Source organism: Syzygium oleosum, unplaced genomic scaffold, assembly GCF_021117445.2.
Source record: "Syzygium oleosum isolate NSW1041296 unplaced genomic scaffold, Sole_v2.1 Sole_v2.15, whole genome shotgun sequence".
In the NCBI taxonomy this organism is placed as follows: domain Eukaryota; kingdom Viridiplantae; phylum Streptophyta; class Magnoliopsida; order Myrtales; family Myrtaceae; genus Syzygium; species Syzygium oleosum.
The window spans coordinates 4864380-4885955 of record NW_026607499.1 but is presented as its reverse complement, the minus strand read 5'-3'; the positions used below and the strand labels follow the sequence as shown (position 1 = coordinate 4885955).

Genomic DNA, 21576 nt, shown 5'->3' with positions numbered 1-21576 from the left:
CATTGAATTTTCGAGTTTCTAAACTATATGAAGATATTTAATATATTCACGTCGGGCTAAAGTTTAATAATGATAAATTAAAAATTTAAAAATTACATTATATAACGAGCAAAACTTCGAAGCTTATTTGTATCGTTTTCCCTTTTAGAAACCAAAGGGAAGGATATGGATCCAAAGCCTTTTTGAGGAGGAGGCTTTTCTTTCTCTTCTCTTGGAGACTGTTCAAAGAGCGTTTTTGTTTCGACTCCTCCATTTTTAGGGTTGGGGATAAACAGAAAAATTTAAATTTGGCAGTTTGTGATTTCCTTATGGATGGATGGCGATTCATTTTTTTCGATTTCTTATGTTTTTTTTTCTAAAGCGGAATTGTGGTGCTCGTCCAGCTTTCGTGTCCCTCGACTCATCCATCAAGACAATTTTAAAGGGCGCATTTGCTCGCATCGACCCGGCGAATTCATAATTTTCTCCTGGAATGAAAGCAACAAGAAGAGGAGCAAACTCATTTGTTATTTAAGCCAACATTTCATGGGTCAATTAATTTCGATTTCGCACTTTCTATTAAGTCGATTATGGCGCCAAAAGAGAAGATTTGAAAGCTGCACCTTTGGATGAGAGACATGTGTATTATCAGATAGCTTATGATGAATCTTCCCATATCTCATTTATTCGTCGATCACACGCTGTCAACAGGCCTAATATAATTATTTATTACTTAACCATATTCACAAACATAGTACACTGTGATATCAAATTCACTTCCTTGACAGCTGTCAATTCATCCAAACTTCGTCCCCACCAATTATTAGCTTTCAGAATAGGTAAGTCGTCCGGCCCAAAATGACAAAATTCCCCTAACAATGATTCTGGTTTAGAGAAATCGTCAGCGGGGCCTTGGTAAATTGAATTTTCTGTGGTATTTGATTTAAGTCGGGAGAGGCCTTTACCTCTTGTATTATTCGACTTGGGATGTGATGGCATTCGCACTTGAAACAGACCGCAAGCGTTGTGATTGAAGTCGTCGATTACGATGAAGTAGAATGGAGACAACCGCCAGAGAACGAAAAGGAGACTTGCAACGGTTGACGGAAGCGATGAGAAGAGAACCGATCCTGAAAGAGACTTGCGGAGATGGTGATGAAAATTGAATGTTGAAATCCATGAACACGACCTGTCAGGACCCCCTCCCACGTTTAAGCCGGATTACAAGTGACATGAAATAAGTCTAACGCAATAGATGTACATTCGCGAAACGAAAAACACTTGATATTACGATAATAAGTTTAATCCAAAAGATTAAATTGATAGGTGCAAAGAGACTATATATATATATATATATAGCATTTAGGACTGGTTGTCATGCGACGTGGGATTATACTTCAACAATCATCATTGAATCACCATTCGCATGACAGCACAATGCTGATAAGTTTACTAAAGATTGAGACGGATATAGTTCGGCACCGAGTGTTGGCGATCTCAAACTATACTTGAAATCAAATTGGTTGACCTCAAGCAATCATCAAGTTTAGTTCGAGTTATTACTCGTGAATAGCTTGACTCACTTTAATTCCTACTTCACGAGTGCCCATTATTTCTAAATCGGCAGGCCTGATCAAGTGTCCTTTTTGTCCTTTCGAAGAAATTTTGGGGAGATAGCAAAGAATTTTAGGTTAAAGGTTTTTTTTCGAAATGCAAATAATGTTCAGCAAAAAGTGACTCGGGAATCGACTCCAGTTTAAATGGTGTTTGAGAAAAACAAGACTTGTAAAGGACTTTAGGTATGTATTTCAAATAAATAAACAAAAAATAAAACAATGTCTATTTACGGTCGTCAAGACAAACAAATTTGTGGATTCGAATCAAATTAATTTGATTGAAATAATCATAAAAATGATAATTTATTATGTGCGCCGTCTAGGTTGCTTGTCGATGTCATGCAAGGTGGAAAGTTGCGAGGTCATTTTCAAGATTTCGAAAATTTAACGAGGGCAAGATTGGAGGAAAAAAATGCATTAGCATTAGCATTAGCCCTAAGCTGAGCAGATGTGTAATCTCTCAAACTTCTTAAAAAGGACATTGCCAAAGGACTTGACTTTTGTCCAACGCGTTCCCAAACTTAGGAAGCACGGACACTCTCACTGGGGTCTCCGTGTCGTGTCGGATATCGACACTCGTCCGACACTCTTTTTTTACTTATTTATACGTGGATTTAAATCAAATTAATTTGATTTAAAAATGATAATTTATTATGTATATGTAAAAATAGATAATAAATATACAGCGTGTTCTAACGTATTTCGAATTTTTCTATATTTTGATAAATGTGTATCGCGTGTTGGTGCTACTTTGCCCCCAAACGCATTTGAAGTCGTTGTGTGCTTTCAAATCAATCGGCCGGTGGTTGCATCCATTAATAAATGTTGCGGTTTTATTAGGCAGGCATTTTCCCTTTTTTTGTTTTTTTTCGCATAACTACTTATTAGTAGGCATCTAACTTCAGAAGGAGGTGCTGTATATTTTTACTGATTAACTTATTTGTCGATTTCATCTATTGAGAAAAAAAGAAAAAATAGATAAATTCCAATCAGTGAACAAAACATTCTAAAAAAGAGGGCGCGAATAATAATTATTTTATTTTTCCATTTTTCTAATTTTTTGTTTTTAGAAACATGTTTGAAATAGAAATCCATTTTGTAAAATATATATATATATATATGTTTTAATTTCTGGGACAAATTTTGGCTAAAAATAGATTTGGAATAGAAATGAGAAGTTAAAATTTTATACTTTTCTATTTCTACATTGCGAAATAAAAATAACAACTCTCTCTGGCATGCCGTCCATTGCCGCCTGTCGCCATGCCGTCCATCACTGCCCATTGCCATGTCATTCGTCGCCGTCGCCGCTAGCTAGCCGTCCACCGCTATTGCCGCTTCCCACCAGGTGGAAACAGAAATTTTGTGTCGTTATCAAACAAATTTCTATTTTGGAAACATAAATTTTGTGTAATTATCAAACACTACTTTTTGCTTAGAAACTCGTCTGGAAAAGAGAAATAGATTTTTGAAATAGGATCGGAGAAGAGAAATGTTGTCATTCGCGCCCTTATTAAATGAATTTTTATTCCGGGAATATAAATTTCGTGTCGTTATTAAACGCTACTTTTTGCTCAGAAATTCGTCCGGGGAAGAGAAATGGATTTTTTTTTATTTCAAGCCAAAAATAGGGTCGGGACAAAGAAATATTGTCATCCGATTCCAGAGTTTCCCAATGCAAATAAGAAAACAAATTGATCTCCAAACCCCAAGTCGTAGGCCAAATATATAACCTTTCGATACTTTCATTTTCACTTTCCATGCGCGCTCTCGAGAAAATCGAAAACGAGATCGAGATTTAAAATATCAAGGAAGACTCTAATATCGTCGGTGGAATAGACGAATACTTTTCACTATTTTTATTCCTCAAATAACACCAATTTCATTTCGGCTCATCGACGATAACCAAATGCTATCCCTTTCTCTTTTTTCTTTTTTGCATTTTTCATATTAGGGCGATGATGAACATGTTTTTTCCCCCCAAAGAGGTAACAAGAAAGCTAGCCTTCGGCAATACTACAATTGTTAATTCGGTTCCTTTTTCGCGAAACTAAACCAGAAATTCAAGAAGAAGAAGAAGAAGAAGAAGAAGAAGTTGGATTGGTTTCACTTCACTCTCATCTATAGTCCAAGAACTTTTCACTTCCTTGGACCTCACTTGAGCCGCCGCCGCCGCCGTCGCCGCCATGGAAGGACCTTCCTCGTACCTCCGCTTCTCTCTCTCCATCGTCTTCTTCTCCTCCGTGCTCTTCTTCGTGTTCATCCCTTCCTGGTATCATCCTCTCGACAAGCCGAAGCTGAGGCCGACGCAATTCTTCCCCACCGGCGGCAGCCCCGTCCCCGAGGAGCCTCCCAGAAGCCGGACAACCAGGACCCGCCGCCCGCCGCCCCAGACCGTCCACCACCCGCTCGACCCGCTCACGGCCGGAGAGATCGTCCGGGTCGGGTCGATCCTCCGGTCGTACCCGCCCTTCAAGCCCTCGCCCCCGCCCATCCACTCCCTCTCCCTCCACGAGCCGGAGAAGCCCGAGGTCCTCGCCTGGGAAAAGGGCGACCCACTTCCGGCGAGGCGGGCGTTCGTCCTCGCCCTCTCGGGCGGCCAGACCCACGAGCTCGTCGTCGACCTGGGCTCCGGCCGGGTGCAGGCCCACTCGATCGAGTCCGGGTCGGGTTACCCGCCCCTCACGGTGGACGACCTCGTCGCCGCCCTCGAGGTCCCGTTCGCGAGCGCCGAGTTCAACGCGTCGATCCGCGCGCGGGGCGTCGCGCTGTCGGACGTGAAGTGCATCCCGCCGTCGTCGGGATGGTACGGGCGGGCGGAGGAAGAGGGGAGGAGGGTCATAAAAGTCCAGTGCTTCGATCAGGAGGGCACGTCCAATTTCTACATGAGGCCGCTCGAGGGCCTCACCATGACGGTAGACATCGACAAGAGGGAGCTTGTGGAGTTTTCGGACTCGGGTCGGGGCATCCCGGTCCCGAAGAGTGCGGGCACGGAGTACCGTTACGGGTCGGTCGAGGGCTGCGATGCCGCGGCGCCGCCGCTGAAGCCCATCTCGATCGAGCAGCCCGACGGGCCGAGCTTCGTGGTGGAGGACGGGCACGTCGTGAAGTGGGCGAACTGGGAATTTCACCTCAAGGCGGACCCTCGGGCGGGGCTGGTGATCTCGAGAGCCCGGGTCCGGGACCCGGAGACCGGGGCGCTAAGGAGCGTGATGCACAAGGGGTTCGTGTCCGAGCTGTTCGTGCCTTACATGGACCCGGACGAGGGCTGGTACTTCAAGACATTCATGGATGCAGGTACCACTTAAGGGTATCGCCAATTCATTCCGTTCCGAGTGATTTTTATTTTATTTTCGTTTCTTTTTAAAAGTTTGATTATGAATATTCAAAATCTTTCAACATAAAAAGTAATCGATGCGCAAATTCACAATGTAATATTTTCATTATTTCGAAAAATTAAAATACAAATATATATTTTTTATTTTGAAAATTCCAAAGGAAAGTAAGAGTTAAACTAAATGGATTTTAACCCTAAAAAAGTTATCAATAATTTCTACAAGATTATTATTTACATTTTACCCATAATATAATTACTTTTTTCCTTCACTTAATAAATTGTTTGTAAATCATTGTCACGTACCTAGGGATACCTAGGGATGAGTATGGTCTGGGTGGGCGGTTCCCACCCTAGAACCGGGAACTGCCCACTAAGGACCGGTTCCGAAAAATTGAAATCGGAAACCGCCCATTGGTTCCATGGATCCACCCAGGAACTGGACCGCCTGTCCGGTCCGGTTCCCGGGTGGGTCTAGCCAAGGACAGAGACGGAGATGGAGAGTCGGAGACGATAAGGTGAATATCGACCGAGAAGAGTGAAAAAGTGAGAGTGAGCGTGAGCGTGAGTGAGGCGAAAGCGAAAGATCGACCGGACCCCATTATTTATTTCTTTCCGTTTCAGTGCGTAAGCAATGATCCACATCGAAAGTGATTGAGATCGACCGGGTTAAAAACTTGAGTCGAGCAGTTAGACTTTCTACATCAAAAGTTAAGATCATGGGGCCCTTCGTTGAATGCTACTAAGACAATTTCATCATCGTCTATCTTACGGTTGACAATTAGTGTTTTCGATCCCACGGTCGTTCGTACTTTTCCCCAATCAATTGTTGGAATTTTAGTGTCTACAATTTTGACGTTGTTAGGATATATAGATAATAAATCAAAACATCAGCTAACAATTTAAGTTTTTAAAATAATTTACAGTAATCTCACAAAACTTCATATAATATCAGAGCTAAAAGTCTTAAGATCGAATATTTTCAGACTCTACTTACTTTCCCAATTAAATACGGTCCAGATTTTGTACGTCATTTGCGTAGTGGAGATAGCCATGGGAGTGCCCGACATCACGAGACAGACAGAATCTTGTAAAGCGTGGATGAACCGGACCGAGCCAAACTTTTATATTGTTTTTTTCTAGGAGCTTGTCTTTACCTTTTTCGATTTATCAATTATTGGCCCAAATACAATCAAATTCACATCCCCGATTTGGTCGCAATTATCAAAATCTTAGCTTATTCTCTCTCCACCCGTTTCTAATTTAGCTAACCTAACCGCGGTCACTTATTCGTGGCCGCCGTCGACAATTTCACAATATCACCGCAAAAGTGTTGCGTGCGTAATGCGCGCGTGAAAACTAGTATATATATAGTCAATGGAAAACTTAATCATATAGGACTCAACATGCCATGCAAGACATCATCCATTAGAATTGCGAAATCAAAATGTTAAGCTCATTTAATTACTTTTATCAATCCCCATACTTGCCTTTTAGAAAATTGAATATAGACCTAATAAGTAGATCCAATGACTCTAATGTTGAGTCGGCTTGTTAAATTTGGATTGGTTTATATTTTAAATTTAGTATGTTCCCTGTATTGGATCCACGGCCTATGAAAGCTCAAATTACCATGCCAATTCGACAAACAAATCAGAAGGATTGGTAGAGAGAATATGGTCGGTCATCTATGATACTTTTGTTTTATAAATGAATCCGAACAATCTTGTCTTTGATTAGATGCCAATTTATCATCTGATCTTGCTCAATGATCTTTTCGTATTGTCTTTTCGGGGGCGTAGGTGAATACGGGATGGGGGTGATGGCCATGTCCCTCGTGCCGCTAAATGACTGCCCCAGGAATGCATACTACATGGACGGGATTTTCGCGGCGCCCGATGGGACGCCCTATGTCGAATCCAACATGATCTGCTTGTTCGAGCGCTACGCCGGAGATATCAGCTGGCGTCACTCCGAGATCTCTATCACTGGATTGGAGGTATGATATACGATTCTACGTTCGTAGAAATGGCGAGATACGATTCTAAATCGATAAAAATTGAGCGCAGATGATTAGAGAGTCGAGGCCTAAGGTGACGCTGGTGGCTCGTATGGCGTCGTCGGTCGGGAATTATGACTACATTTTCGATTGGGAGTTTCAAACGGACGGATTGATTCGAGTCAAGGTTAGTCTGAGATCCATCCTCGCCTCCATGATTTGGTCCTTCGAAATGGAAAGGATTTAACGGTACGAATGATCCACATTTAGGTGAGTCTATCAGGTATGCTCATGGTGAAAGGAGCTCCGTTTGAGAACATAAAGAATGTGCCCGAAGAGTACGAAATGACCGGGCCCCTCGTGTCGGAGAACGTCATCGGCGTCGTCCATGACCACTTCATGACATTCCACCTCGACATGGACATCGACGGCTCGAACAATTCCTTCGTCAACGTCCGCCTCGAGAAGGAGGAGACCCCGCCTGGAAGGTCGCCTCGGAAGAGCTACCTGAAGGCGCACCGCCGTGTGGCTCGGACGGGGAGGACGCCAAGATCAAGCTCAAGCTGTACGACCCGTCGGAGTTCCACGTGATCAATCCGTCGAGGCTATCTAGGCTGGGAAACCCGGCGGGGTACAAGGTGGTCCCGGGAGGCAACGCGGCGAGCTTGCTTGATCTCGACGATCCTCCGCAGCTCCGAAATGCCTACACTAATAACCAGGTAATGCCGGTTCTCTTTCCTTAATTCCACAGGATTTAAACAACTGATTAGTATTAACAGAAGATTACATTTGCTTAGTTTATTGAAAAGAAGTGATTCTGGGAAATTTCTTTTCAGATTTGGGTGACTCCATATAACCGGAGCGAACAGTGGGCCGGTGGACTCCTGGTGTATCAAAGCAGAGGAGATGACACTTTGGCTACCTGGTCTGAGAGGTATGAAATTTCAGAACCTGCATACTGTACAGTACATCCAATAGTATCTTAAATCTATAACATTCGTTTACTATGTAGTCGATAAGTTTCGAATCAGATTTTATATTGGACACATCACAGATCAAAATAGATTGATATTGCATGGTATCTGACTATTTCTTGGATATTCAAGCCGTCCTGAACTTACGCAGCGTGGAACGTTTCTTCTGTGATCGATCAGGAACCGCCCTATCGAGGACCGCGACATCGTGCTGTGGTACACCCTCGGGGTTCACCACGTCCCGTGCCAAGAGGACTTCCCGGTGATGCCGACCGACCAGTTGAGCTTCGATCTGAAGCCGGTCAACTTCTTTGATAGCAATCCGATACTAAGTGCTGCGCCCAACTTTGAGAAGGACCTCCCCGTGTGCACGATGGCTGCTTCGTCCTGATGCTCTTTCGTTCTTTTCGGTACGAAGATTACACATTTAGTAGATATCTGGTTCCTGCAAATAATAAAAGGGAAAAAAGGTCAAATAAGGACCTGAAGTGGAGTTATTTTCTCAAAAGAGGGTTTAAGGTGAACCTTGTTTCAAATAAAGACATGGAGTGACTAAGTTGTTTCAAATACTGGCCTATGACACACTTTCATCCCGCTAAAAACCCGTTTTTAGACTTTACAAATCCCAGATAAAACCTCTCAAATACTTTAGTTCCTAGATTAACTTCCATATCAAATGTTCCATCCTTGCTAACTCTCTTAAATTTCGCCAAATAAGATATTGGCATATCATATTGCTCTTGACACTGATTTCTTCAAAATTATCATCGTTCGGGCCACTTAAAGGTTCGGTATCAAAACCCGTGTCTTCATAGGATATTCTTAGTTCTTCATCACTCCATTTCGATGAACTATCATCATCATCTCTTTCATTCTGTTAAAAAACACAGTGATAAACTGAAAGTAGAAACAATATTTGAACATAGGGTTAATTATTGAATAAACTCACCATTGCTTTTGATTCAACCTAGTAATACTTCAATTTTCAACAAGCAAACTACGAGTAAAACGAAAGTTGACTTGCGAAGGTAAATTAATAAATAAGAATTCATGAAAACTAAAATATTAATAAATAACGAAAAAGAAATTGGACTTATTCCGAGCGATAATAAAAGTTGGCTTTCACTTACCCATATACAAAACGATAAACTAGAGGATAATGGAAGACGTAACCGTCAAGCACGAGAATGACGACTATCCGAGCATGAGAGATGGAAGAATCCCGAGCGTGAGATGTCCGAGCGTCTTGAGCCTAGTGTCTCGAGCGGTAGCTCTTTGAGCGCAAGAGATGGAAGACTCCAAGCGTGAGAGATTGAAGAGGGAGCGCAATGGAAGATTAGAGCGAGATGGAAGGGAGACAATATGGAGAGAGCAATTGAAAAGAAAACCCTAATTACTCGTTCAAGAAGATGCCATTTTGGAGAGGATTTGTCCATATATGGCGGCTTGCTGAAATGAATTTCATTTGAGCCTAGTGTTCCAAGCGCGAGTTCTTTGACCGCAAGTGATGGACGACTCTAAGCGCGAGAGATTGAAGAGGGAGCGCAATGGAAGATTAGAGCGAGATGGAAGAGAGACGATATGGAGAGCGAGAGCAATTGAAAAGCAAACCTAATTTCTCGTCCAAGAAGACACCGTTTTGGAGAGGATTTATCCATATCAGCTTGCTGAAATGAATCTCATTAATGACGTGGAAATGCTACGTAGGTTCATTAACTGTGATTTTGGACGGAAAGTTAACGGTTGTAAATTTGAGACATACGTAAAAGTTGGGGATTTTCTATGAGACAAAAAAAGTTTAGGGTATAATTGATATTGAACCTATAGTTGAGGTTTTTTTGGGTATTGGGCCACAAAAAACATATGCAAAGACAAATTTGAGTCTTCAAATAGTTAGGATGAGCTATTTATAGCTGGTTCGACATCAAAGAGGGTCATGGTTCTACTATCATGGTTTATCCATGATCGACACTGCTCAATTGATCACCGGCGATTAATGCGAAGCATAACTTAATTTTGCTATAATGATACATGTATGTGCTCCGATTGGCAAAAGTGGTCAGGAGTACGAAGTGGCCAAGCACATTTGTCATCCGTCGACTCTGCTTTCTCAAGTTAGTATATGCTGAAAAGATTATGATGCCTTGATATCGGGGAAGTGCTCATTCAGAACACTACACATGACTTAATTTTCATCTTATGGCAAAGAAAGCTTATGCGAGTGGTTCTTGCACTTGAAATATCTCCCCAAACACCATCGATTAAATAAGGTGAGAGCCGACCAAGTCGTCGGCTCAAACACGAGATCGCTCATAAGTTTCCACCGTCTCGAGGAGTCAGACAAATCTCTTTATACTTAAGCCGACCCTAATCCATCCCCAAATCCATTAGTTGGTTCAAGGGTTCAAGACCTACTCAATCGTTCAAGTCTATTCTCGACCCATTCTAGCCAATTGCCAAGAACGAGGGTTGGATATAGCGCAATACTATTTGTTGTAATCACAAAAATTAGACAGAAAATAATAAAACCAAGAAAGCGATAACAGATTAACAATAACCAAGTCAATGAGTGAATATATTGAATCAATCTTCTCACAAGTGAAGAGTACATTAATACAAAACAAATATGGACGAGCAACATTGCTATAAAATGTAACAAAATAAAATAGGAGGTGATATACGGCTAATCGAATCTCCTTAGGTGATTAGTTCCTCCTAACAGTACTAAGCAGTTTCACGAATTATGTCTCCCAAGATACAACACCTCGAACCCATTTGAATTAACACGGATTCTGTCCGACATTACTCGAACAGGTGCACTTAGAGAAAAAAATTGAAGAGAACTTTTTCTCTATTCTCTATACTCTCTATACTCCATACATTCCATCTTCTCTAGAACGAAGAATAGTTCAGGTCCGTTTATATAGTTTGAATGGATATGGACTGAATAGACACATGAACTAAAAAGATACATGAACTAAAGAGATACATGAATTTAATAGATACATGCATTGAAGAGATTCATGAACATAAGAGATTCAACAAATACATACGAACTAAAGAGACATGTAAATTGAAGATGCATGTCTCGTTTTGCTCACATACAATGATCTATGAATTCATAATTATAACGAAGAGTAAGTCCCTCTTCTTTCAATTCGCTTTTTCTAAGTTTTCTCCCCATAAAGGCACCCATATACACAAATGGAAAACCAAACGAAACAAACTCTAAAGCTGACATAATTGTCCTTCTTTGGGGCAGCATCAAAAGTAAGGGCATAATTCCCTAAAAAATCTAAAACTTTAGTTGTAATCTCAAATCTGCCCTAAACTTTTTTTTGTTTCATAAAAAATCACAAACTTTCATTTCAAATCCAAATCTGCCCTAGGTTAATTTTCTGTCCAAATGTTGACAAATTTTTTCCAACTTGTCATCCACGTGTCATCTTCTTTTTCCACATCAGCTCGGGTTGACATTTTCTTTCTTTCTTTTTTGTTTTTTCATTCTCTTCTCCCTTGCACTTTCCGCCATGGACAACATGGTGTCTAAATTATCAGCTTCAGCTTCTCATCCTTCGCCTTCAACCTCTTCACCTAGATCTCCAAATCGTCCGCATTCTTCCAAGTATGGTTGAACACCATCCCATGGTTAAGCGACACCAGCCCAAGTTGCTGTCCTCTGCTTCTTCTGCATCTCCATTGCCCTCTAGTTAGCAATCGACGACGACACCTTGTCCAAACCCGACCTCACTTCCTTGTTCTTGGCGTCGTCGGAATTGAGCTCGAGGCCCAGCACGTTGAAGTCACGGTCCACGTCGCTGGTGCCATTATCGTAGGTCCTCAACAAGCCCTCATAGGTGAGCCCCTTCTCGCCGTCAATGCACTCGCCCTAGGTCTTGAACTTGACCCTCGGGCTCACGGCCACTGCGAGCGTGGCCATTTCCTCCCTGTTGAGCCCTCCATCACGGTTCTCGTCAAATGCTGGAAAAATCGCCTCACCTTCTCCGATCTGCTGCCTCTGGTCGCCATTTTAGTCCTAGAGTTTCATCAGAAGCAGAGAAAAGGGAAGATTTTGGCCCAAATGACTGACCAACGCAGAGACAGACGGAGAGGTTGCAATGTGAAGATTGAAAGCGACGATGGTGTCGCCAGCCTTGGGAGACTGCCGGCGACACAAGATCCAGGGTCGCCCAAGGCCAGCGACTCCGAATCTAGGCTAGGCGGCGTTGGATCCGACGTCCCAATCCCAAATTCGACTATCCACCGACAAATAGAGGGGGTGGAGGCTCGGCTAACGGAAGCATCTGGGCTTACAACAATGACGAGGTGACGAGGAAGTCGTGGCAACGCACACTCAAGCTGTTGCGGCGGTGACCGGCGTGTGGTAGCACCTGGGCTTCCTCTGTGTTCATGATGGTGCTCTCGTTGTCCATGGCGGAAAGTGAAAGGGAGAAGAGAATGAAAAAACAAAAAAGAAAGAAAGAAAATGTCAACCCGAGCTGACGTGGAAAAAGAAGATGACACGTGGATGACAAGTTGGAAAAAATTTGTCAACATTTGGACAGAAAATTACCCTAGGGCAGATTTGGATTTAAAATGAAAGTTTGTGACTTTTTATGAGACAAAAAAAAAGTTTAGGGCAGATTTGGGACTATAACTAAAGTTTGGGATTTTTTAGGCAATTAGGCCAGAAGCACCATCCACCGGAATATTCAAAGATATTGGGGTGAGAACCCACGCGCGCACAAAGATGCACTGCACTTTACAATTTTATGAAAAAAGGCACAAAGATAATTAGTTTCTTGGACCCATAGTCAGTGTCTTTCGTCACGTCTCTTAGCCTTTTCCCCCCAAAGAAAGTTCACAGGTCCATGTTGGAGTTGCACCAGATTCTTGTCATCTTCCTCATCGATCGAGAATCGACAGCATTGTCATCTTCCTCGTAGCGGGGAAATCAGTGGGCATATAGGGTTAAAGAATACTGTCACGAATCGTGGGGACCCAAATAGGGTCATGATTCATTTGATACTCCTAAAGCCAATCCATGACCCAGCTCAAGATGTTATTATAATATGATCCCCGGACTTTGCTTTCCCCCATGTACATATTAATCAATTCTATCTTTGTAGATTGATTGGTGCTGATTGCCCATGCTAGTGCTGCTGTCCAAGTTGATGCTTGCGTAAGAAATCGATAGATACACACCCTTTATTTGGTTAGTGTTTCCTAGTCATCTAAGCAAACCCCGTTCAATTGGATCTTGACACTTAGTTAAAAAAAACACTAGGGAATCTTGATAAGTAGTAGGTGGCTGGATAGCGCTGTTTTAAGAGCATATCCGGAGCAAATATCACACACTAACGTCATTGGCTTGCCTGGATAAGGAAAATGCTATCCGCGAGCAATAACAAAATCCACTTCTAAAGCTACGAGTCCAACTAAATCTGTTGATGGGCTCGGACTTGAGTTTCCTCTTAGCGATTTCCCTAAGTGATGATATCGAGCTTCTGACGTGCATCTCCAACATATATGGGTAGTTTTGATGTACATATATGCGCTCAATCACAACGATATAATTTTGCACTCAACCCTTACTTTCTCTTCCCATCTAATGAGCCGAATACACTACCTTTATTCTACATGTACACGATGGTTTGTTTGCTAATCAATACGCCATTTATGCACTATATAAAGGGGGCAAAAGAAACAAGGGGGGAGGGGCTGCCTAAATTTGGAACGAGGATCTTCTATCATCATTTGTATTCTTATACCCGTATGGTCTTTCCTTTGTCTTAACTTGGGCATTTTTCTTCGTGTATATACATGTAAATCTTGGATTTGTGTACCGTATGCTATACTGATTTGTCACCAAAGTAAGACATGTTGACCGCACGTGTTGCACAAACTTCCTATGTAGATGTCTAGCTCGCAAAATCCGCCGCAAAATCCAATTCGACCACGACGTTAAAAAGAACTGCAAAAGGAATGGGCGCACACAACCTATGTATTACGTGAAAATCTCTATCGATCGAGATGAACAATCGTCATTTCAACCGTTTCGTTCGAGGTCGTGCTTGAATTCTCTTTCGGTTCCACACGTTTCATATAGTTGTTTTTTGCTTTCCCTTCTTATTTTTTCTCCTGTAATTTCTTTCTTTTCTTTTATAAAATTTGTCACTGTATTCAAGAGCCAAACCACTCAGCAATTTCCATTTATCTGCACCATCTCTTGGGAAAGTTGAGAAGTTCAGTCCTCCTCCAAACACTCGCCCTCTGAAAGAGAGAGAGAGAGAGAGAGAGAGGGGGGATGGAGGCGAGGCAGTCCCTCCGGCTGATGCTACTGTTCTTCAGCGTAGGCCTCCTCCTCCTCTTCACGTGGGTCAACCTCCCGTCCCCGCTGCCGGACACGGCGGACCTCCTCGACTGCGACGCCAGCTCCCCCTGGTGCACCTCCTCCAAGAACCGCTTCGGGCCCAGGCAAAGGCAGCCCGCCACCGACCTCAAGGACCCCGTGCCCCGCCCCCGCCCCCGCCGCCACTCCCACATCTTCGACGCCCCGCGACACCCCCTCGACCCCCTCACCGTCCATGAGCTCAACCGCGTCCGCACCCTCCTCCTCTCCCACCCGCTCTTCGCCAACCGTGCCCCCTACGCCCTCCACTCCGTCGTCCTCGAGGAGCCCGACAAGCCCTCCGTCCTCGCCTGGCGGAAGGGCGACCCCATCCCCCGGAAGGCCTCCGTCGTCGCGCGCGTCGCCGGGGAGTCGCACCTGCTGGCCGTCGACCTCGACAGCGGCCACGTGACCGCGCAGGGGGCCGGGCCCCTCTCCGGCTACCCGACGATGACCATGGAGGACATGACATCGGCCACGTTGGCCCCGCTCGCGGACCCGGAGTTCAACCGCACGGTGGTGGCCCGCGGGGTCGACCTGGCTGACCTCGCGTGCCTGCCGATCTCGGCCGGCTGGTTCGGCCGGGCCGAGGAGAGCCGGAGGCTGATCAAAGTCCAGTGCTACTCCACCAAGGACACGGCCAATTTCTACATGCGACCGATCGAGGGGCTGACCGTTCTGCTCGACTTGGACACGAAGCGCGTGGTTGAGATCACGGACAAAGGCCGCGACATACCGATCCCGAGCGCAGCCAACACCGATTACCGGTTCTCGCAATTCGATCGGAACCAGCAGGCTTATCGCATCATCAACCCGATCTCCATCGAGCAGCCGAAAGGCCCGAGTTTCACCGTCGAGGACGAGCATTTCGTGAAGTGGGCGAACTGGGAATTACACGTCAAGCCCGACCCGAGAGCCGGAGTGATCATCTCTCGGGCCCGGGTCCGGGACCCGGACACCGGCGAGCTGAGGGACGTCATGTACAAGGGGTTCACGTCGGAGCTGTTCGTCCCTTACATGGACCCGACCGACGCGTGGTACTTCAAGACGTACATGGACGCGGGCGAGTACGGGTTCGGGCTCCAGGCCATGCCGCTCGACCCGCTCAACGACTGCCCGAGGAACGCCTACTTCATGGACGGCGTGTTCGCGGCGGGCGACGGGACGCCCTACGTGAGGTCCGACATGGTGTGCATATACGAGAGCTACGGGGGCGACATCGGGTGGAGGCACTCCGAGAGCCCGATCACGGGCATGGAGGTAAGGGGTTCCGGGCCAATGACCCGTCATTACAAAAACAATAATGAAGTAATTATAGATACATAATCACATGATGAAGTTCTACCATCAGTAGTCAATCGCTTGTAATCCGGTGATATTTGGTGCTCGATTTTGATTTTTTGTTCTGCTTTTTTTTTTGGGTGGTACATGTGCAGATAAGGGAAGTGAGGCCAAAAGTGACATTAGTGGTTAGAATGGCAGCGTCAGTGGCGAACTATGATTACATCGTGGATTGGGAGTTCCAAGCAGATGGGCTAATCAAAGTCAAGGTTAGTGATTCTTCCTACTTTGCATCCTGCCTTGGGCCCACTTTGAATATACCAATTTTCCAATACCTTTTTTCCCTTCTTCTTTTTAAATTTTTTTGGTGAACTGCCTGTTTTGAGCTGTGTTAGAAAGTTAGAATAGGCTTTTATAAAGTGCCTAAAGTAACTAAAGCGACAATATTTTACAAGGTGCAACCTTTATTATTAGGTCCAAGATGATCCGCCTAGTCGATTTATTCGATGAGCAGGCTAATCAGGCTTATCAAGCCGCCAAATTCGTGATCATGTTTGGTTATAGGTTCAGGAAAATCGTAATGTGGGTCCACCTCACCGCGGAAAATGAGATTTTTCCGCTGAAACTAGCAAAGATCGAGACATATTGGCTATTCAAATGCATACGTTTCAACTTAAGTTGGTGTCCTGAAAATGACTTGAAAGGACATGCGGCGATGACTATTTGATTCCCGCAAGAGATATTTGCACAGACGAAATGGTGTTTTCTCGAAATGCATAGCTTCGAATGCGTGCATCGTCACCAATTTATGCTTTTGTCTCTTAGTACGCACAAATCTCGAATATCCTTTGACAATTAAACCTTCAACACTGACGCTTACCCTCCTTGTGATATGTGGAATCTGTGCACATTGGACTTTTGGAGAGATGAATTTTGTAAGTCTTTCTGCATGACCTAAATGCAGGTCGGGCTCAGCGGTATCCTGATGGTGAAAGGCAGCTCCTATTCCAACGTCAATGACGTACCGGGGCAAGAGGACCTCTACGGCACGATCCTCTCGGAAAATGTCATCGGCGTCATCCACGACCACTACGTCACGTTCCATCTCGACATGGACGTCGACGGCACCGACAATTCCTTCGTGAACGTGAACATCCGGAAGCAGGAGACTTCCCCCGGGGAGTCGCCCCGGAGGAGCTACCTGAAAGCGGTGCGGAATGTGGCCAAGACCGAGAAGGACGCGCAAGTGAAGCTCAAGCTCTACGATCCATCCGAATTCCACGTCGTCAACTCGAACAAGAAGACGCGGGTCGGGAACCCCGTGGGGTACAAGGTTGTCCCCGCGGGAACCGCGGCTAGCCTGCTTGCTCACGACGACCCGCCTCAGAAGCGGGCAGCGTTCACGAACAACCAAATATGGGTCACCCCCTATAACCGGACCGAGCAATGGGCGGGCGGGCTGTTCACTTACCAGAGCCAGGGCGAGGACACTCTTGCTGAGTGGTCGAACAGGTGCGATCTAGCATTTGCTATGCACGCATTCAAGTGAAATTCTTATTTCGGCTAGACCATGTGTGATTCGACCTGGTGGCCTCGGGACGAGCCCAGGCCAACTGGCCTTAGATTCTGCAACCTGCACTTTACTGGAATTGTTGTTCAATTGCAGGGATCGGCCGATCGAGAACAAGGACATCGTGGTGTGGTACACACTGGGCTTCCATCACATTCCGTGTCAGGAGGACTTCCCGATCATGCCCACGGTGTCGGCCAGTTTTGATCTGAAACCGGTCAACTTCTTCGAGAGCAACCCCATTCTCCGGATCCCGCCCAACACGGAGAAGGACCTGCCGGTGTGCAACCCCGCTGCTTCCGCTTGACTCGTGGAGTCAAGTTATTCTGTACTGAAGGACCTTGTGCTTCAGTACTCGCTGTACATATCAAAGGCGCTAATAATCCACCCTCTATGTAACCTCTTCGCTGAAGCTAGAGAAATGCGTGCTGTGGAAGTTCGGCTTTGGAACCTCCTCCTTCGATCAAGCAGTCATGTGTTGATTCCTTAATGCCGGATAATTGATGAAGTGGTCGTATGCACTCAGTAGTCGATCGAATCTATATCCTTCCAGCGCAAGAAAAAAAAAGAGAACTCATGAACTCCTCGTGCATTCTGAAGTAGGAGAAAACTTGAGCAGAGAGCCCAAAGGTTAATTTGCTCTTAGATCACGACTTCATCTTCTGGTCGAACTGATCTAAAGAATGTCCCAACCAAAGCAGCACAAATATTTTTCTGGGCAATGTTTTAGCCCACATGGCCCGCAACAAAACCATGCAAAGTAACGTTGTCTGGCTGAGAACATGCTCTGAACATGATTGATGAAGGCGAAATTCTTTTAGGCTTGGCACGAGGCCCGGCCGGCCGATTGAACACAAGCGTAGTGCTAAGGCATATATATTGCGGAAGATTATATCTGTTATCCGGAAGCTGTCCGATGAGGGTCAAATGTCAACTTTAATGGTATAACTAACTGTAATTTTGACAAATCAGTTTAGCTAAATGGTTAATGTCACGAGATACTAAACCTCGTTATGTAGCACTTGAATTAGGAAAGTCTGCATTTTCTTTTGTGCGTGAGCTTTCAAAGCTATGGAAGGAATAGAGGGAGAAACTAGAATTCAATTCTAATTAGAAAATTACACCGTACGGAAAAGTCATATCTGGTTCTAATACAACAAAACAGAAGGAGCCCCGCGCTTCATCCAAAAGCCCTAGCTCACTATGCGTGCATGGGCCTTTCTACAAGACCCCAAACTTTTTGCGCCTACATCACATGACTTCATCTTCTGGTCCGACTAATCTGAAGAACAGATAGACAACAGGAATCCTTTCTCCTACATCTAACACACATGCAGGATACTTTTATTTTGCAGAATCGAAATGAAGAGTCTTGAGGAGACTCTAACGAAAGATCTAACTTGACATGTAGAGCTCCGGAGTGGACAATCTCGGCCTGGGAATGGCAACCAGGGGATTCATCTTCTTGACCACAATCCCGAACTTGTCCGACAGTTCCAGCTCCGCCCCTTGCGGTAATTCCCACTTGAACGAATGCAAAAGGGAGGCCAAAGTAAACATTAGCATCCTCTCTGCCAGCGCAAGCCCCGCACATATCCTCCGACCGGAACCGAAGGGCATGTATGTGAAGTTGTTGCCCGAGAGATCATACTTGCCAGGATCTTCCAAGAACCTCTCGGGTCTAAACTCCGAGGGTTTGTCCCAAATCGTGGGGTCCCTGTGGATAGACCCCACGTTCAGGAATATGTTACTGCCCTTCGGTATTGTGTAACCCCCGACGACGCAGGAAGCATGCGGGCTCCGAGGTACCAACAAGGGCAGCGCCGGGTGCAAGCGAAATACCTCCTTAATGACGGCGTCGAGGTATTTTAAGTTGGGCAAGTGCTGCTCTTCGACCATCTTATCCACGCCCACAACTTCTGTCAATTCCTCCGCTACTTTGTCCATCACATTCCGGTTCTGCAGCAACTCTGCCATCACCCATTCGATCATTGTTGACGTTGTATCGGTTCCGCCAATCACGATGTCCTATTCAAACATTCAAAGTTTCATCAGAAAGACCAGAATGCTGTTATGTTTGATAAAGTTGCGTCGTTCATGAAGCACCTTAATACTAATAGAAAAGAGTCAACCTGAAAGTCAAGATACGGGGCTTTACGGAGGAGTTGGACACGGCCCAGTTGGATGATAGGACGTGAAACAAGAGAAGTATGGAAAGAGAATCAATCAAGATATGACAAGCATACCCAGGAGAATTGGCACAAAATGATTGACAAATTTTTGTGTAATTTCAACTTATCCTATCGCGTATACGAGGGAAAAGTGTTAGAAAAGTCTTAGATTTATTACATTGGTGCCAATGTAATTTTAAACTTTTTAATGGTGTCAATTTAGTTCTAAACCTTTTGACTTAGAGCTAATTCAGTCCTTTCGATTAGTTTTGGCCGGATATTGCTGACGTGGAGCTGGCTGGCCTATGTGGCATGACCGACACTGATGTTGACAACTTTTCATAATATCTTAATATTTTTTCGATTTTTTTTATTTTTTCTTTTCTTTGTCTTTCTTTTCCTTCCCTTCCTTCTTCCTCTGGCCGGGACCGGCCAAAGGCGAGGGCCAACGAGGTTGACCTCGCTAGATCTGGCAAGGTCGTGCCTTGCCCAACCACTAGTGTGGCTTGCCCTCGCCAAATCTGGTGAGGGTTGAGCCTCACTAGTGTTTGGGCGAGGCGTGACTTTGCTAGCCTAGCTGGCCACTAGCAAGGCTCGCCTTTGCTGTCCCTCGCCTTTGGCCGATCGCTCAGCCGAGGCCAACCCTCGCCGACCATGGCCATGCCAGCCATCGGAAGCAAGAGGAGGGAAAAAAGAAAGAAAAAAAATTAAAATATTATTAAAAAGATGTCTGCGTCAATGCTGTTTGTGCTATGTAGGCCGGCCGATGTCCATGTTAGCAATATCCGACCAAAATTAGCCGGAAGGACTGAATTGGCTCTAGGTAAAAAAGTTTAGGACTAAATTGGCACTATCGAAAGGTTTAGGACTTTTAATTGACACCAGTGCAATATGTTTATGACTTTTCCGACACTTTTCCCGAGTATATGATGCGCGTTAAAATTATGATAACGTTTTCCTAATATTAATTCTAAAACGAGCACAATACTCTGTTAATAATCGCTGAACAATAGCTCAGGATTAAATGTGGCACTTGGCAGCCAATATGAGGACTGAAATCAAGAAATTAAGAACGGAGTTGCAGATTGAGAATTCACGATTTTGTGTGCATCAGGTTGTCTAACGGTCATGTATATTCATACTAGAAAAAGTCACCTAGCTTAACAAACTTACCGTAAGAATGGCTTTGAGTGCTCTATTCTTGTCCATAAATGACTGATTATCTTCAAGATCCATCTCCATGTCCAGGAAAATCTGCAAGAAGTCCTTTTGTTGTTCATTGCTTTTAGGTTCTTCTTCCTTCTGCTCGAACAGTTCATTCGTTCTTCCTGCGGTGGTGGCGCAATCGATAACAGACTGAATAAAATCATCGATCCACTGATGCACCCTTTTCACGTCCCTTTCCACTCCTTGCAGGTCAAGCCAAGCGAGTGCCGGGAAAAAGTCTGAAACATTCGGACTACCTAAGAGCACCATGAATTTAGCCACCACCTTTCGAAACTCGGCGCCCAAGGCTTCGTGCTTCTCTTTCTTAAGTGTCCCTCCCCACAGCATCGCCATCACCGCGTTAATCAAGATCAGAAGGGCCAATTCACCGACATCAACCGGCATCCCGGGTTTTCTATACAGATCGCTCAGAGCTTTCCTGACCTCCTGCCTTCTCAAATTGTAACAGGCGTTGAGGCTCGCGTTGCTCATTATCTGCCGTACGAACATTTTGCGGAGATTCCTCCAATAAGGCCCCTGGCTTGAGAAGACAATGTCCCTTCCGCCGTATGACATGATGGTAGCGGCGATGTTAGGGTCCCGATTGGCGAACGTCCTGTCCTGGTCCCGCACGATTTCTTTGGCCAGGGAAGGGGAGCTAACCACGACGTACAACTTGCTTCCGAGCTGGAGTTTGTAGATGGGGCCATAATTCTTGGCCAATTCGGCAAATTTCTGGTGGAGATCAGTCCCAAGGAATGGGAGGTACCCGAGGAACGGCACGCCTCGAGGCCCTGGCGGCAATTGAGCCGTCCCAATTTTTCGCCTCCTGAACAGATAAAAAAAACTAAGAGCTGCGATTGCTATGACAAGCAGTGTCATAGCAGCTCTTGGAATTGCATCGCTCGCTTCTTTAGCACGCCACAACCACGGCCAGGCGCATTCGGAGTCTCCGTTCGGCATTTCGGCTTGTGAGAACGGTTTGAGGAGTCGTTGAGCAAGAATGAGGATGTGTTTCTAGCCACACTACGTAAAGAAGTTCTTCCTAGGACAGT

At 45.0% G+C, this 21576-nt stretch overlaps 3 protein-coding genes across 3 annotated transcripts; 2 read left to right on the top strand and 1 right to left on the bottom strand.

Annotated features, from left to right (window-relative positions):
- Positions 1-3537: 3537 nt before the first annotated feature.
- LOC115687791 (amine oxidase [copper-containing] gamma 2-like) lies at positions 3538-8469 on the top strand. The gene is given in 7 exon segments (XM_030613459.2): positions 3538-4892; positions 6732-6928; positions 7002-7115; positions 7199-7463; positions 7466-7647; positions 7765-7862; positions 8083-8469. Coding segments are annotated over 7 exon segments (2178 nt in total). The 5' UTR covers positions 3538-3781; the 3' UTR covers positions 8294-8469.
- Positions 8470-14063: 5594 nt separating this feature from the next.
- Positions 14064-17611, top strand: LOC115687790 (amine oxidase [copper-containing] gamma 2). The gene is made up of 4 exons (XM_030613458.2): positions 14064-15553; positions 15730-15843; positions 16539-17086; positions 17241-17611. The coding sequence occupies exons 1-4, from the start codon at positions 14210-14212 to the stop codon at positions 17449-17451; spliced, it is 2217 nt and encodes a 738-aa protein (XP_030469318.2). The 5' UTR covers positions 14064-14209; the 3' UTR covers positions 17452-17611.
- A 580-nt stretch (positions 17612-18191) lies between these two features.
- Positions 18192-21573, bottom strand: LOC115687792 (flavonoid 3'-monooxygenase CYP75B137-like). The gene is made up of 2 exons (XM_030613460.2): positions 20489-21573; positions 18192-19172 (listed from the first exon to the last, which is right to left on the bottom strand). Exons 1-2 carry the CDS (start codon positions 21482-21484, stop codon positions 18540-18542), a joined length of 1629 nt encoding a protein of 542 aa, XP_030469320.2. The 5' UTR covers positions 21485-21573; the 3' UTR covers positions 18192-18539.
- Positions 21574-21576: the final 3 nt, after the last annotated feature.